Here is a 16,702-nt window from a genome sequence, read left to right on the forward strand (position 1 = left end):
GCCGCAGGCTCTGGCTCTCGGCCTCCTCGCGGCCCAGCCTGGCGCGCAGATGCTCCCGTTCTGTGTCGAACTCCGACAGCTGCTTTTCCATCTTGGCCTCCATCTGCTGACTACGCTGCCGCTCGGTGCTCAGCTCCTCCTGCAGCCGCCCAGAGGTGCGACTCTCCTCATCTAGGCGAGCCTGGAGTTCATCAAATCGCTGCGACTCCTCTACAACCCGCGTGGCAAGCTGCTTGCATTCACGCACCAGCATCATGACGATGTGCTTATTCTTCTCACGCTCGTCCTTCAGCTGTGCAGTCAGCTTGCGGTGTTCCTGCTCCAGACTCTGGAGCTGTAGCTTCTCCATCTCCAGCTGGAAGAAAAAATACACACAGTCATCTGGGCTTAGTAGACCCACACAAACACACAACCTTTACCTGGTACAGAAATGACTAGTCAGTTAATCAAATAGGTAATGGGGAGACTATTACTTCTAATCAATTCATTGTTGAAGTCATTTACTGGCCGAAAAAAAAACCACTTTCATTTTCCAACTCCTTAAAGATGAGACCTTCCTAATCCACTGCAATCAATGAATACTGAGTCATTCGTTAGCCACAAAGCTAACTTGAGCCCCACCAGTTTTCTAAAGGAGACCAGTCAGATAAACAGTCAGGAAAGGTAGATAAATAAGCGGAGACATTTCATTAATCCATGCAATGGCTTAGGGAAAAAGTATGTCTATGCACAGAGACACAATCTCTTCACGGCTGAATTTTGATGACTTGTCAAAGCCTCTATATCTGGAGCGTTGCTGCTATTGTTAGCTCAAAGCTGGCTGCACAGAGGGTAACAGGGCTTAACTGGGCTTCTCCACCCAGCTAGCAAAACTCCATCACTCTTACAAGTCTCAGAGGAGTGTACATCCCACGACCCCCGTCCCGAAAGAGACTCCCTTCCTTCCCCTGCTCCTTACATCAGGGAGTACATATCACTGCCTGCTGATGCTGAGGAGGAGTGACAGGTTCATAAGCAAGAGGGAGCCCTGCCAAGGGAATGCCAGTTGTTACTCAAAAGGAGGTGCTATGACTAGCTGCTAATTGGGTGCGGATCATGTCTGCTGCAAGTCAGCCTAATGCCACTGAAGAACAAATTTAGGGATGCTGTGAAGGTGGTGACACACTGAGCAGCTAAGATTAAGCATAGCCTTCTTATAGCTTTATTTAGACAGGATGGTGCTCAGCATCTGCCTCACATTCATTCAGCTCCACACATCCACACTAGGACCAGTCATCACACAGCAGCAGCCAGATTGCTTCGTCTGAGGTGTAAGTGCAAACAGAGTAATGTTTCTCCCCTTTTGAATCCAAGACAGGGATCTGAAATAGCTGTAATCTGAAACTTTCAAGCTTTAGACTTTAAATTCAAGGTCTTCTTCTGGCCATGTCTAACCAGACAGCACAACACTAGCCAGCTTGGAAAGTTCTCACAGTAACTGTCATTTCTGCTCCGTCCTCACACTTGCAAGAGAATTACCTCAGCACAGTGATGACAGCTACACATAGAACCTCTATGTAGCAGTGACCCACTGTTTTGTTTGCCAAGACAAAGCTCCCATGATATGGTTTTCTTTAGGTAATGTAATTTAGCAGCAGAATGAAGTTGTTAACCTTCTTCACCGCATGTGCAGCAGAGTACGTCAAATCTTTTCTCACACTTGTCGCCCATATGCATAAGCTCATTGTGCTGCTATCGACACAGTGAAACAATAGACATTAACCTGCTGAAGAACATTTCAAACCGCTTTAAGAGCTCAGTCCTCGCACATGAAAAGGAACCAGCTCATCTTGAAGCAGAATGAAGCTGCCTATTCAGCGACAGTAGAGCACTGGGGACGAGAGAAGAAGCCAGCAAAGGAGGAGGCCTGAGGACTATTTTGAGAAAAAGGAATTTCAGCTCCGGTGGTCGTGGACGTGCTTCCTGCTGCACTTTTACCTCCAAAAACCAACAGTGATCCTTCGTCACTGCTGTGAGTGTTGTCGCTGTAGTGGAGGGGAGGGGCAGTTTCCTCCAAATTCATGACTGATTCATGGAGGAGGAGATAAGTGAGTGGGGGGGTTCATTATACTCGTGCATGGAATCAAAGTGTGCTGCGTACAACTGCCTAAGACCTCATGGATAATTCAGCAGCTTACTCACGGGAGAGTGACAAGAGTGGAAACGGGAGGAGGGGGTAAAGATAGCACAGCCAGCCCGATGAAACTCGCTCTACCCAGCAACTGAGCACACCGAGCCTGTGTGGTTTTGTTGCTGTGTCACTGCTCATTTTTAAGGTTCCAGTGAAATCGCAAACTCCTGCCTGACGAGGTCGTACCCAGTTGTTGATGGTTTAGGCACAACTGTGACACTGGGATATATGTGGAGCTAACAAGGGTAATTGGCTGCTTTGTGGTGGCTGTCTCTACTTTTACCCATATTCTCAAGGTCAAATGAAACAAGAACTCTCAAGAGGAAAGTTGTCTTGCAGAGCTATGTTTCTGGTCAGTGTTGACAGTGGCTACAGAGAAGTGGTAGTTGTTTCCTTTTGAGTGTCATATCTGAAAACCAAGCTCTGAGAACACAATATGTCCGAGTCCACTTCACCATCAACCCCGGACATGTCCACACTGATGGGACACCTTTCTGTCTGAGCCTTCAATGTACAACATCTGCATAACCCCCAAAACAGCACTCTCCAAATCAGAAACCTGGTCTTGTTGTAGAATGGAAGAGAAAAATGAAACAGACTTCACAGACTTGGTGAAGTGGAAGAAATGTGAACTTCCTGATAACTCTCTCTGGGTCTTTTCATTTTTATTTCTCAATAAAAAATAAAATAAAAAGTCAGAAATGTTCCTGTACTGTTGTGTGAACTGGTGAAAATCCTGGTGAGGACAGATCCTGTTTGACCAGAACAGTTTGTGGATATGGTTTTAAATCTGTTTCCAAAACGATCATGGCCCCAATTTCATTGTGGCTTTACAGAACCGTTAAACCACTTCCCTCAGTCAATTCCATTCCTCCGTTCAACTGGAACAAAGGCAAACATCAAAATATACTGTATGTTATAATGTCTTTTTGCAGCTCCTGTGCAATACATTGTCTTTCCCCATTTCTTTTCCATGTGTTGCTACACTTGCTTTTTGTTCCTTTTAACCTTCAACACAAAGCAGAAGGTATCAGCTGATGCAGGTCCTCAGACATACAGTACCATCCTACCAAGCTCTGGTAGCACTTGGCAATTTCTTTTTGATACCCAGTGTCTTGAAGGAACCACAGTGAGTGGACACAAAGTGTTTTCCCACCACGGGGACCTAACGAGCAGTAACCTGAAGCTTCTCGTAAACCTCATAAACATGGAGCCTGAGGGGCTGACGTTCCAGTTTGCTTATCAAATGTATTTCCCCAGCGTCTGTCGAGGCTGATCTCCTCACACACAGCTGAGCAGAGACCAAAGTTCTCCTTAATCACATGTTTTAAAAAAAAAAAAAAGTCAGCCAGTTATGGAGATGAGCAGCATCTCAACCAGTTGTTCAACAAGCAAATTACAAACTGGCTGTTAAGCCTGCAGTCAACTGACTGAAGACTCCCCCTCCAAACCAATGAGTACATGTTCACACACACACTGTGCTTGTTATGCTAATACTTGATATACTGTATAATGATGTTGAAGCTTAACTAATAACAGACAGGCAATCAGCCCTGCGAGCTCCTGGAACATGATTTTAGTCCTACCACCTGAGGGGTGCTGAAATTTAGCTCCAGGAACTCATCTCTAAAGCAGGCGGAGGTCAGTGGAGACAAAAGCATAACCTGGGAAAAGGGCTCCACGCTCTGTTACTACTGTGGAAAACGCCTGAAACACACTCAAGCAGACCGAAATCTGAAATACTGTACATTCATTCACATGTGATGAGTGGAAGCAAACTCACACTTCCACACACTAAACCGCAGCCCCGAAATCTATGTAACCAGCTTTCCTGTCAAAGCAGCCAACTCCTACCTCTCCCTTCCTTTCCCTCCTTCCTTCTTGCATGTGTGTGGGTACAAAGCTTCCACTGACTCAAAACTAGATCATCTCTGTTATTATTATAGAGTTCAGGGACAGGACACTCACTCACACGGACACAGTGTGTTTTTATTACTCACCCACATTCGTTCTGCCAGCCTCACATACAAATACTTTCACACATTAATGCTCCTCAACACAGAGGAGGAGAGAGACGTGGCAGACATGTGGCTGCCCAGTTAATCAGGGCCACATAAACCTAAAGAGACCTGGGACACACACAGAGACACACAGAGGTGGCCTTCAAAAATAGAAATGGCACACCAGAAACAAGGAATTTAGTTCACACACTGGTATCTATCCCCCATGTTCATATAATACCCAAAACAAGATTTTCATTTCTGGTTTTGGCAGGTTCTGAATTCCTTCACACCTTAGATGCACTTTGACATCAGTGCTAACAGCAACACAGTTAACACAATGGGATTAATGTTGAAAAGCAAATGATGTGCAGTATAAGTTCAGAGGTTGTCAAACACAGCAGCACAGGCTCTATGTCTATGTAGAAGAAATACACTGGCCCTTCGGGGCCCACTTCTTTCCACCGCTAGATTTTAAAATGCTATGTAGGATTGCAAAGTGCTTTAACAAACACGTGTGCTAGTTGGAAAGGACAGTTTAACTGATGATGGGCAAAAACTAATAACATTTTCATCTGGGGACTGAAATGGTCCCTTCACATCAATACAGATGATGTTTCACTTTCACAGTCCACTCAAACAACACTGCCCCGTTGTGTCTTACCCTCTTTTGGCGGCCCCAGGCCGCAGCCAGCTGGGCTGACATGCGCTCCTGCATCTTCCTGCAGTGGGCCATCACGGCCTCCAGCACAGAGATGGGGCTGGAGCCCAGGGGTCGCCGCTCCTTGTCTCCTCTGGGGACCCCACATTCAAAGTCCCTCTGAAGTGCCAGGAAGGGGTCGGTCAGGCTGTAGTGGCTGTAGCGCTCCTGGAGAAACACCTCCTTCCTCTGAGCCTGAAGAAAGAAGAGGTGGGGACAAAATGTTATGCAACCTGTTCACTAACTGGATTTCAACAGCCATTTGGACTAAAAAGTTGAATTAGCATCACAACATTATCTTTAAAAGCTTCCATCTTCAGAAGGTGCATTTTGAAACAGGGTTATCCCTGTATCTCAGTGAGCTGAATAAATACGTTTCAGAAATGACTCCTGATTAATTCCACTATTAGTTTCTGTGTGATACGCTGTGAAGCAGTATGTCAAGACTCAGCAGCAAATAGCACTGCAGTCACAAAAATGAATATGACATGTCTTAATTATCTTTACATTTTGGAACAAAAATATTCTATTATTCTTAGTTCAATTTTTGTTAAATCTCTTTTTTTTTGGTCTTGTAAAATTGACAGCCATCAGGGGACGAGTAAATACCACTGTGTTTAAGGGGTCACCAGCCAAAAAGGTTGGGAACCAAGAAGACCCTTTGAACATGACGTCTATTAGGCGTCGCTGTCGGCACCAGACCTTTCATTAATGGGCAAACATGCACTGACTGCCCTTTCTTTAGGTCACACTCGCATCACACAGATGATCAGAGAGAAAGCACATCTGCATGGCGATTACGAGCCCCTGCCCCAGGCCTCCACAGTTCAGCCCACCAGGCCACAGTGTGGCCCCTGAAGCCCCCACTACTCAGCCCTGCCCGCTGTGAGACCGCCTGCCTGACTCCACAAACACTCAGCGCTGCAGCAGACAGGCAGCTCTCGGGTTACACACAGATGGAGACAGGTGAGAGCAGGAGACTCGTAGCGTGATCACAAGAAACTGTGTGCCCCACAGCAGGCGTGGTGGATTCGTTCTAAAGCTAAACTGAGCATGTGCCAAATGCTGAAAACTGCCCTTTTTAACTGGACGAACCTCAGCTGACTCCAACTGTGACCACGGCTCAAACATTGTCCAACTTCACAGCTGCAGCCTCAACTGTTTATCCTTCACCACACAGCTCTGACGTCCACGAGCATGTAAATAAAATGACGCTTAGCAGATGAATCGAAAGTCCAAGATGGCAGGCTTTCCGAACGGCACGTGAAAGCAGCATAACGGTTACGACCAACAACAGAAAGAAAGAAAACAGCAAACTCATTATTTGTCTGAGAGTTACAATGTTTATTATCAATACTGGTCTGGTTTTACACACTGCACTCCCTGGACCAGACCAGTTAAAGCAATAAGTTATGTATCCAACAAGTGGCTGTGATATGAACTGGCTGTACTGTACATAAAGCAGCTGTGTCACAGCTCATGCAAACGGCTCCTCCTTCTCCTTTTGGGTGAGAGTTGACATCCTTCCCCTGTGGCCCCACACAGCAGCTGTGACACTACTGAAACACAAACCTGACAGAGACAAACGTAGACAACAGCAGGTCCTCTGATGTTAGACATGAGACTATGTTTTGTTGCACCCAAATATTATGCAAATATCTAGACTGAGAACAACAACGTATAAGCAACACACGCTTACACCTACAGTATATACAGTAAAGAGTGTAGAGTTGTACTGACCTGTATTTTCTAAATGACCTCTTTAGTTGCTTCTAAAAATCTTTTTGCTTAATAATTTAGTTAGTGGCAGAAGATGTGTGGTAATTATTTTGGCTGCTCAATAAGAGCCCCCTCCAAAAAGTTAATTTTGGACCCTGGTTTGATACCACAATAACAGATTTATAACCCACCAGCCTCGCACTCTCCCAGCCAGGTTTCAAGATCAGATTCTGTGGATCAGTGACTGGGATCAAGGTGCTGTAAAACCCAAGCTTGTGCTTTAAGCACAAACTGCAGTGCAGCACAGCTCAGTAACATCAGCTGCGCCAAACCTGCTCTTATTCCTACTGACCACAACCAGATGACCACTCACAGTCAAATAATACCCTACCAAAAACCGCTTGGCTGCAGTAAAGCAGCTGCACGGTGACCAAACCGTCTGACCACAAGTCAGAGTAATAACTCAGGGGAAAAGCTGAAACCTCCAGCTACAAATTCCACACAAACACAAGGACAGAACTCAGAGTATGTGAAGGCTACAAGGATCTCTTCTAATATGAAGGTAATAAGCATCATCCTCCTCTTATCTAGTAAACTATGCAAGTGGACTCATTGCTCAAACACTTTTTCTTTCACAATGTCAAGTGCCGGTGTGGAAATAACATTTTCAGGAGATTTTATTGAAAAGAGTTAGGATTCATATCTACCAGCAACAGAAGGTTGGTGAGGGAGGAATATTTAATAACTGGGCACAAGACATTTAAATTAAATGTGGAGGCGAGAAAAGACAAAGAGCCAGAGTGTGAGAGGCTGAAGAACAGACAGCAGGGACAAAGGAACAAACGGCAGGAAGGTGCTGCGCGACACTTTGCCAAAGAAGGAGACGGAGTTTGGACAGTCAGACAATACACACACTCACAAGCGCACACAAAGAGCGCAGAGCGGGAAGACTGATGGTAGATCCCAAGAATGAGGCAGGTCTCGATGCTGATGACTGACTGTGAGCGGGCCAATGTAAACACAGCACAGACGAGAGGTAGGTAGGTGTGTGTGTGTGTGTGTGTGTGTGTGCATGGCGCAGAGAAAACAGAAACACAAACAGACAGAGAAGGATTTGGAAACTACAGATGAAAAGATTAGAAAGACTGGAAAAGGCAATTAAATCGAGAGCTGGAAATTCTCTGTAAATATCTTTTTCTTTGCAATAAACACACACACACACACACACACACACACACACACACACACACACACACCTTTCTCTCCAGTCAACCATTAATCACCTTGCAAACATTTGAAACTCACTAAACTAAATAGCTAGCTGCACTACTTAGAAATAAACTGACTCAATTTATCACCCAGTCAGAACCAAGAGCTGAACTACGGCTGCAGCGAACCTCAGAGTGAAAACTGTCTGCTGCAGTTAATAGGCCGACACCGTTTTGTCCAACCGACACTTCAGAACTAACAAATCACCGATTGGCTTTCACAGAAAAACATCATCGTTGCTAATGACTGCTGGGTATCTTTGCTCAGAAAACTGAATTCAAACAATTATTTATCAAAGTAGTTTCTCAGGTCAACAGACACGGTACACGCCTCCCCTGTGAGGCAGCAGTGAAGGCGCTGTGTGCACCATCTGAAGAGAAGCTCCACACTAAATCAACAGGAGCGATGCGGTGCCATCTTCAAACTCCCCTTCATCCCCCAGGATCTCCCTGTAAATATTTACACTGAAGCAGAGACATCGCGGCCGTCAGTGAGTCAGCTGCTGCTCTGCACATCCCCATCAAATCATTACTGGGCGACACTGAAGGGTTTTGGTTGTTTAAGTGTATTGGTTAGTATTTACAGAAATGAAAAACATTTTAAATGCTGCGGTATCACCATTAAACACCAGCTGCCATCACATAGACCTTTGTTTAAAATCCAGCCACTCTCAACTTGTCGTCCAGGTTTTTCTCTCTTTTTGAGGCGATACATTTTTAAAAGAGTTAAAAGAACCTCATTTCACCACATTATGTCTTGTTCTTCTCTAATTATTAGCCTTGTATTTTAGTGCTGTTTATCCAGTCACTTCATTGCTTCACTATGCCAAAGATCTGACAGAGGTTATTTAACTCTGAACTCATAAAAGACAGGTTTCTGAATATCACCTGCTTCTCTGTCTTATTTCTTACACAGTCGGCATCCTCTCATGTACACTCAATTGTTTAATGTTGCCTTTGCAAAGAAATTCTTCAAGTAATGGAAGTAATGCAACCCAGACTTTAATGAGCGTTGTCAGTAAATCCAAAACAAACTCTGGTTCTCTGCTACGTGTTTGGACAAGTGAACCCATCTCCTCTCCATGCATCTCTTCCTGTTCAGAGCTGTGGAAAGGTTCGTCAATATTTGTGGGTCACAGGTCACCCTATAACAGCATCAGGGTTGGAGTCCACTGAGATCTCATCAGATGTCAAATGCTTGGCTCCCCTGAGGCTCTACTGACCCCACAGACCCATTAGGTGTCATCAGGAGGAAGCTACATTATATAGTAGTGTGTATACAGGTTGACTCTCATTGATGGGATTTCACAAAAACATTGATTTTTAATTCATTCACACTTGTTTTGGACTGACAGACAACTACTTCTGTCTGTACAGCACAACCAGTGTCTGCTGCAGGGATCAAATGGCACAATGCTGCACAACTCAGTGGGTGCTGCCCTGTGAAAGTGTGCATTAGCCTCAGCAGACTAATAGGAGCACTTTGAGGCAAGGTGAACCCCCTCTCCTCCAACACAGCCACCATTCAGTGGAAGGAAAGATGATGCATCTCTGATGTCTTCCTGTGAGGGGAGGGCATTGAAACTCCAAATGACCACACAAATCGTAGCCAACTGAAGCCTCCAGCACAGTTTGACAAGGTACAAAGAGAATGTTTACATACTGGTTGGAGGGGGACAATGTTGCTGTTTTTACAAGAGGTGTGTAGAAGACAGAGAGACAGTCCCTGCAGCAGCAGTGGAGGAGGGCTCCGAGCGAGACCTCAGTATTATTAGCATCAACCTTTACAGGCACACAGTGGGTGAGAGGGTTCAGGGAACGCAGCCAGAGACAGAGCAGAGAAGAGTGATGGATCACTGAACAACAAACTGGGAGAAAGTGGAAGTCAGAAGAGAAAGGCGGAGAGCCGACAAAACCTGGGAGGAAGGAGAGCAGCAACAAATAAAAAGGACAGAGAAAAGAGAGAGAGAGAGAGCAGCGAGGCAGAAGACAGCCTAGCAACTGGAGCAAAGGAAGGATCTCAGCAGAGGCAGGCAGAAGCCACTCCAAACTTTACACGGCAGAGAAAAGAAGAGCAACGGTTCATCAATGGTTAGTCAAAGGCAGAGGGGTCAGAGAATAACCAGGAGAGTGAATGAGAAGGCACTGGCAGCCAGAAGTGAGAGGTACAACTAAGGTGTTCACATTCAGTTGGCTTTGTACAAAAAAATGCAGCTTCTTCCTAATGCTCTAATCAAACAAATGGCTCAGAACATCCCACAAGAAGCAGGATGCGACATCAGTTAATGGTCTGTTTACAGGCAGCTGACTGCTCCTGAATGCAGGATCTGCTTTTTTTTTTAAGTCACTAAGTTAAATAGTACACAAAATTTTATCTTGGTGACCTTGGTATAAAAGTCATGAAAGCTCACATGGTGATGCAGCGACGCATGTCACCCAGGTCAGAGGATCTACAAGTGCCAAGTCAAAGGTGTGTAGGAGTCCGGTGGCCTTTGACACACTTCTAGATATGGATACAGACACACTGGCACTGGGTGTCTACATGCTTCCAGGAGCTAATTTAAGACACTTAAATTTAAGGCCGGGTTAAAACTAGTGCTGACATGAACTCATTAGTAGATTAGTGGACAATATTAATGACTGCTTAATCGTGCCAAACATTTCCTGGTTCCAGCTTCTCAAATGTGAGGTTTTGCTGCTATTAGTGAAAGTCAGACATGTTGGTTGGACAAAACAATACATTTGAACATTGATTTGTGTTCTACAGTTATGGTGATGTCAAAGATCCCCCCGGTATTTTTTTATTTAATAGCTAATAATAATTATAGCCTATAAATGCACAATTAATAATCAGCAGTGGTTTGTAAACACAATATTCCCATAACATTATCAGATCATCTGAGTTCTGTACAACTTGACTAGGACCTGCTTGACTCTCACCACAGCAACTAGGGACTTGTTTGAAACTTGAAAGTTAAGACTTGCACTTGTGACTTACTCCCACCTCCGGTAAATACTTGTGCTGACTGTGTCTTTGTTTTCATACTCTGTCACTACGTGCACCGAGCAGTGTCCAGCAGAATGTGAGCATCACTTCCTGTGATGTGACCGACGGAGTGTGTGACAGCGGCCGACTTGATCTGATTAAAACTAACCTTTAAGCTTGATCGCTGTTTCATGTGACCTTTGACCACTCACTGTGATTACAGAGTTTATTATATTTGACTCCAGGCATATTAGGGATAGAGAGAGAATCACTCATGTCTATACAATAGTGCAAATTATTAAAAAACTGTCTCAGGATTGTTTTAGTCAACAATCTTATACTGACTTAACTCTCATCTGTATGAGATCCTGCACAACATTTGATAGTATATTTTTTCACTGCACTGATGTTCAAAACTATGAATTTCTAACTCAGAGCAGTGACAAGCTGAAAAATGGCATTGAGTGAAACACAGTGGGCGCTGGGATTGGCTGAGGATGTGAGAGAAGAAGTCTCCAAACACTGGAGGTCTCTCCCAGTCTGTGTGTCTCAGCCAGGCGGGGGGCGGTCCCTCGGGATGCACTGACCCTTGGGAGAGGTCAGAAACCCGGAGGCCCATCTGTCATTCGCACATACCAATTAGCATGTCTTCGCTTCAGCGCGCATCCTCCCAAAGCTTCAGTTAACGAGCTGTGATGTGGCAGTGACATTTAGGAGATGGGCGAGCTTTCGCCTGCAGCTGAAGGTAACGGGCGTCAGCTCCAACCACAAGCCAAACAAAAACGCACACAGGCAAACATGACATGTACTGGAGCTACATGTTTGATTAATTGTTGTAAATGTTGACAGAATATACTGTAGTAAAACATGACTACACCGCTTCTCACAGACCAACGTGCTTGTTTTGTCTTTTGTAAAGCTTTTAGTAGTACTTTGTAAGTACTACACACACAAATGGCGGCGATGATGGTTGGTTGTTACTCAGATCCCTCTCCCAGGAGTGAAAGTGAGCATCTGACTCAGTCACAATGGATCTAACTTTTCTGGAGGGATCAATAGGTGCAAATGGACCTGATGTGACAAAGAGAAAGAGATAACAGAGGGTGAGCTATGGACGGGGGAGGTACTGCATAAATTAGATTGATACAAATGGCAGGAACAGGGGTTCAGAGGGAGAAAGAGGTGGAGCAGAAGCATCTGAAGGAGACTGAAGGAGAGATGGATGGATAGATGGATGAAGTGGAGGAGAGAAAAAGGAAGGACAGAAGAGCAAGAAGCAGCAGAACAGACGACTGCTGCCTCCTCTGCTGAGCAGAGGTCACACACTGTTACGACCCCTCACAGTTACATAACATGTTGATGGTTCAAAGTGTCACTGAGCCTCAACAGCATCATCTGTTATCACCTGAACCATCCAACCAAAGATCACACTGCATGTTATGTTGCAACAAGGCCAAGTTCCTTGACTTAATGGCAATAACTGCAACAACAAAAATAAAATTTGAGGTCTGGGTCTTTTTGTCTGGCCAACAGCCCAAAGCCCAAAAATATTCTATTTACAATAATATAAAACAGTAAAATAGCAAATCTCAGACTTAAGCTGTAATCAGTGAATACGTAGCTCATACCATCTCCAACCCATATCCACTCTTATCTTTCTACCACTGTTCAGAGTTATAAGATGGGCAGTGTATCTGGCTCTGTCGTGGCTGGCTGAGACAATCTGCCGCCACTGTAGTCGGTGGGCATCTGACCTGAGACATGTGACACGTCCGAAACAACATAATGCAGGTGTGTGTGTGTGTGTGTGTGTATTGCTGCATGACAGATATGGAGCATCATGCTCCCCAAAACCACAATTGGTGCTGGCAGCTCTGTGTGTCATGAATAAAAATTCTAGAGCTGCTAATTTTTCCTCACCGATTTAAAATTGAAATATATTTTTCTCATCCTTGCTGAACGCTCATTGAAAGCATAACCTTTTTGGGAACTGTGTGCACAGCAGACGCTCATCTGTCCAGGTGTAGTGGTGTAAACAAACAAAACTTTCTCTGGAAAAAAGCACCGCCGTATGGTAAGAGGCCCATTTACCTTCAAACCAGTGGTGGCACTGTACAAACTGTAACCACAGTCAGTGGCCGGTCACGGCATCAGGTCTGCAAACTATTGATTTTGATCAGATTCATGGGGGGGGGGGTCAACTTGTTCCACATCTTCAGTGGAACTGTAAGAGTCAAACATGTTTCTTACTTCTACAAGTCACAGCAGGTGTTTCTGGGAACTTTGGGGTCTCCATTAGAATTTAAATGAACATTTGTGTGTTTGAACCAAGTTTCTCTCCACAGTATTAGTTTGTAATCACAGTGAGGAATCAGGAATCTCCTGAAAGATGTGACGTGGAATCAACAAAACAAATATGGCTCATTTTCAAAGTGACAAGCAGCTGCATCCTTCTGTGAGGATATTCGCTAGAGAAAGCAGCAGGAAGATGCACACGGTTCCGCTGTTAACATGTTGCTATGCAGACTGGGGCGGCTGAGGAGGCGTATGGTGGTATTTTTGCCATGAATTCCACTCATGTTTAATGAGCTCAGCTGACAACCTCAATGAAAGTTTGATGAAGCCCCAGATACTATAAGCACACACACACACACACAATAAAACAAAATAAATTAAAAAACAAATACACGCAGGGGACAGAAAACACACACACTACAAACCCATATCCTTGCAGCTTGTGCCTGAGTTATCTGCTGTGTGAAAAAAGTGGTTTACGATCTAATGATAAGTAATCCTCCTGTGAATGAGCACAGAGACCCACTTTATACTGTCATGTAATGTTTCATCGCTGCACGCCGAGCCTCTCTCTGTCTCCCCTTCACTGACAGCTCAACATTCCCAGGACTTCCTAACCCTCCCATCCTAAATCTCTCGCACACACAACTGCATCCAAAATTAACTGGGACCCTGTTCGGCTCCTGTGAGCCACTGGACGTCAGCCAGTTACGTGACTAAGATGGTATAGAAACTGAAAATGGCTATGTAGCATCACAGCTACACAAAAAAAACTAAATGCATAAATTCTGACCTGTAATCATAAAAAAATAGGAAAATAAAAACTAAAATGTCTTTATGCATATCCACAACACACCGACCCCTCCATACAAACACATTTAGAGCCCATAAGCTTTTCCATCCCGTAGCTATATGCAAATGTTGTTTTCAGAAACATAATGCAGGAAAGAAAATGTTCGGCAAAACAAACTGAGGCAAACACACAAACCTACATTTCAGTAAATGCACACACCCACACACACACACACACACACACGCACAGCATGACTTGCAGCTGTGTGCAGGGTCCTGCTCCTTGAAGCCTATTTTTATCCTTAATGCCACAGAAACCAACACAGGCCTGCTGCTTGATTAAACAAAAGCCCCCCCCCCAACATCTGATAGGGCTGCAAGTGTGTTTATTAGTTACTTTGAGTGCGCGTGTGCGCGTGCGCAGCAGTCATGCGCATGAATATCTATTCTTATGGTGGAAAAAAAATCCTGAAAGCACAAAAACAGACACACAGAAATGATCATGACTGAAATGCCCACTGCTAGCATGTTAACACAAACACACACACATGCAAATATGTAATCTTACAAAACCAAAAACAAACACGACACATTATTAATGCATATATGAATAGAAAATTTTTGTCAGTCAACAATCAGAGGCATACACACACATGCACACACAAACACTTGTGCACTGATCCTGAATGTGTGTATCGCCAGCATCCTGGCAAGCGAGGTGAGATGAAAAAGGCCGAGGTAGAAGCCAAAGGGCGGGTGTCCAACAGCTCCTCTGATATCACACATCAGTTAAAAATCACAGGGCTCAGCAACCCTGGACACATGAACACACACATGCGCGCGCTGCCATATCACAAACAAAGACAAATATAGACTGAAAAACAACACCATGATACTCCAGGCAGGAAATCAAAGTGTCTCTCAGAGGCCACAGCAGCCGCCACAGGCTCAGGATCCACTGTTTTACCAGAATCCAGGAAGCCTGAATGATGGGGCACCTGCCAAAGTGCCGTAGCCACAACCGCCAAACTCTCTTTATAGAACATCGTGGCTGTGGCTGGGGGGGGGTCAGCCGTCACCCTGGGAAAGGCTGCTGCGTGTTCGAACCAGTGCTAAAGTGGGATATCACTCTTTAGGTTCCCAAGTCAAGTCACATTTTATTTATATTGCCCAAAATCCCTAATTTACAATCTGTACAACACCCTCTGTCCTTAGACCCTCAAATAGCATCAGGAAAAAAAACTTCCCAAAACCTGAAAAAAAAAAAAATGGACAGATTGTTACAACCCTTTGTGTCACATAACAGAAATTCATATTTTACAACTGATCTGATAGACCAATGACTGTTTCAGGTATTTCCAACTGTTCACTGCTGCCAGATGTGGCTGCACAACTGAATTATCCATTGGTTTCTTTGGATTCTAGATTCTTATAATGGCGTCTTCCACTATTTTCTGCCTTTTTAAAGACAAAAGATTCAACAGGCTGTGAATAGCCACAGATTAATCATGAAAATCATTAGCTGCAGCCCTAGGTTTTTCCTAATTAACCATTTGGTTCCAATGTCAAAAGAAACTGACTTTATAACATCTAATATTTGGTTTTTCAGGCTTCAGAGAAAACAAGCAGCAAAGCCCACGTATTTAACGAGGTGATTGATTACACGTCTAACACTTCCACCAAACACGTGCCTGTTGGAAACCCAGAGTTAATGTCAGAATTGTTTTTTTATAATGCCCACCTCAATTTCAGAGCCTAAGGTGACAAAATGAACACCTGGACCAAAACAAACAAAAAAAAAAAAAAAAAAATTCTGGATGGTGTCACATTTGAGAAGCTGCATCCAAAGAAAGTTCTGCATTTTAGCTTAAATAGCCACATTAAAGACGGCTCAATGAGAAAAGAGCAGCAGTGTGTCGTGGGCAGAAGATGGAGATGATGACTGAAATCCCAGCGACACTGCACGGCTCCACAGCCTCCAAGCAGGTTGTGAGCGTGGGTGCTCACGTGACACACAGTACATCACTTTGGCACAACATTTTCACCTTCCATCTTACACAAATGTATACAGGAGCTTTCATTTTCACCACTTTTTTTTATCTGATCTGCAGAATATCCATGATTTCTGAGTGAGGACATGGCTACACTTGTAATCCTAACGGCATGTTAATGAAAGTTTCCTTGACAGTGGAGTTCTTCTATGCTTGCCATCATTCTAAACACCGTTTCCATTGCAACAAAAGTCCGTAACACTTGCCAGTATAGTTGTTTTTGGCGGCCTGTTTTCATTTTAGTTTTAGTCGAGTCTTTGTGTGAAGCTGGTATTTTAGTTTTTATTAGTTTTAGTCAATTCATACTCTTTTTAGTCTAGTCTAGTTTTAGTCGACCAAAACCGATGACATTTTAGTCTAGTTTTAGTCAATGAAAATTGTATTTTAGTCTCTTTTTAGTAATGCAATTCTATTTAACCCAGTCAATATAGTATAAGTACCTAGTAGTATAGATGAAACCAAACGTTTCTTTTAGTCAAACCCATTTCAGACAAGGTTATCTTATTGTTACCTTATAGATTCAAGAGTACATTCAATACACATTTTGTGTGATTTTGTGGCCACATTTCTCCCCATCTTTTTCCACAACAAATTCCGTTTTCTTTTCCACTTCTATGTAATTAAAGTTTTTCCAAATGTCGCTTCTTCTTTTTCTCCCAATGACAAACCCCGGCTGGCCGGCCATCGATCCCTTTCTCTGCGTCAGACTAAACTTTGTTTG

General features: G+C 44.1%; 1 protein-coding gene across 1 annotated transcript in view; it reads right to left on the reverse strand.

The window, feature by feature from the left end:
* cttnbp2 (cortactin binding protein 2) overlaps window positions 1-16,702 on the reverse strand; it is a 71,023-nt gene that overhangs the window by 32,863 nt on the left and 21,458 nt on the right. The window contains 2 exon segments of the mRNA XM_020593404.1: window positions 1-355; window positions 4,835-5,065. Of these exon segments, the coding sequence (XP_020449060.1) occupies window positions 1-355; window positions 4,835-5,065 (586 nt within the window).

Source organism: Monopterus albus, unplaced genomic scaffold (genome assembly GCF_001952655.1).
Source record: "Monopterus albus unplaced genomic scaffold, M_albus_1.0 scaffold19.1, whole genome shotgun sequence".
NCBI classification, from domain to species: domain Eukaryota; kingdom Metazoa; phylum Chordata; class Actinopteri; order Synbranchiformes; family Synbranchidae; genus Monopterus; species Monopterus albus.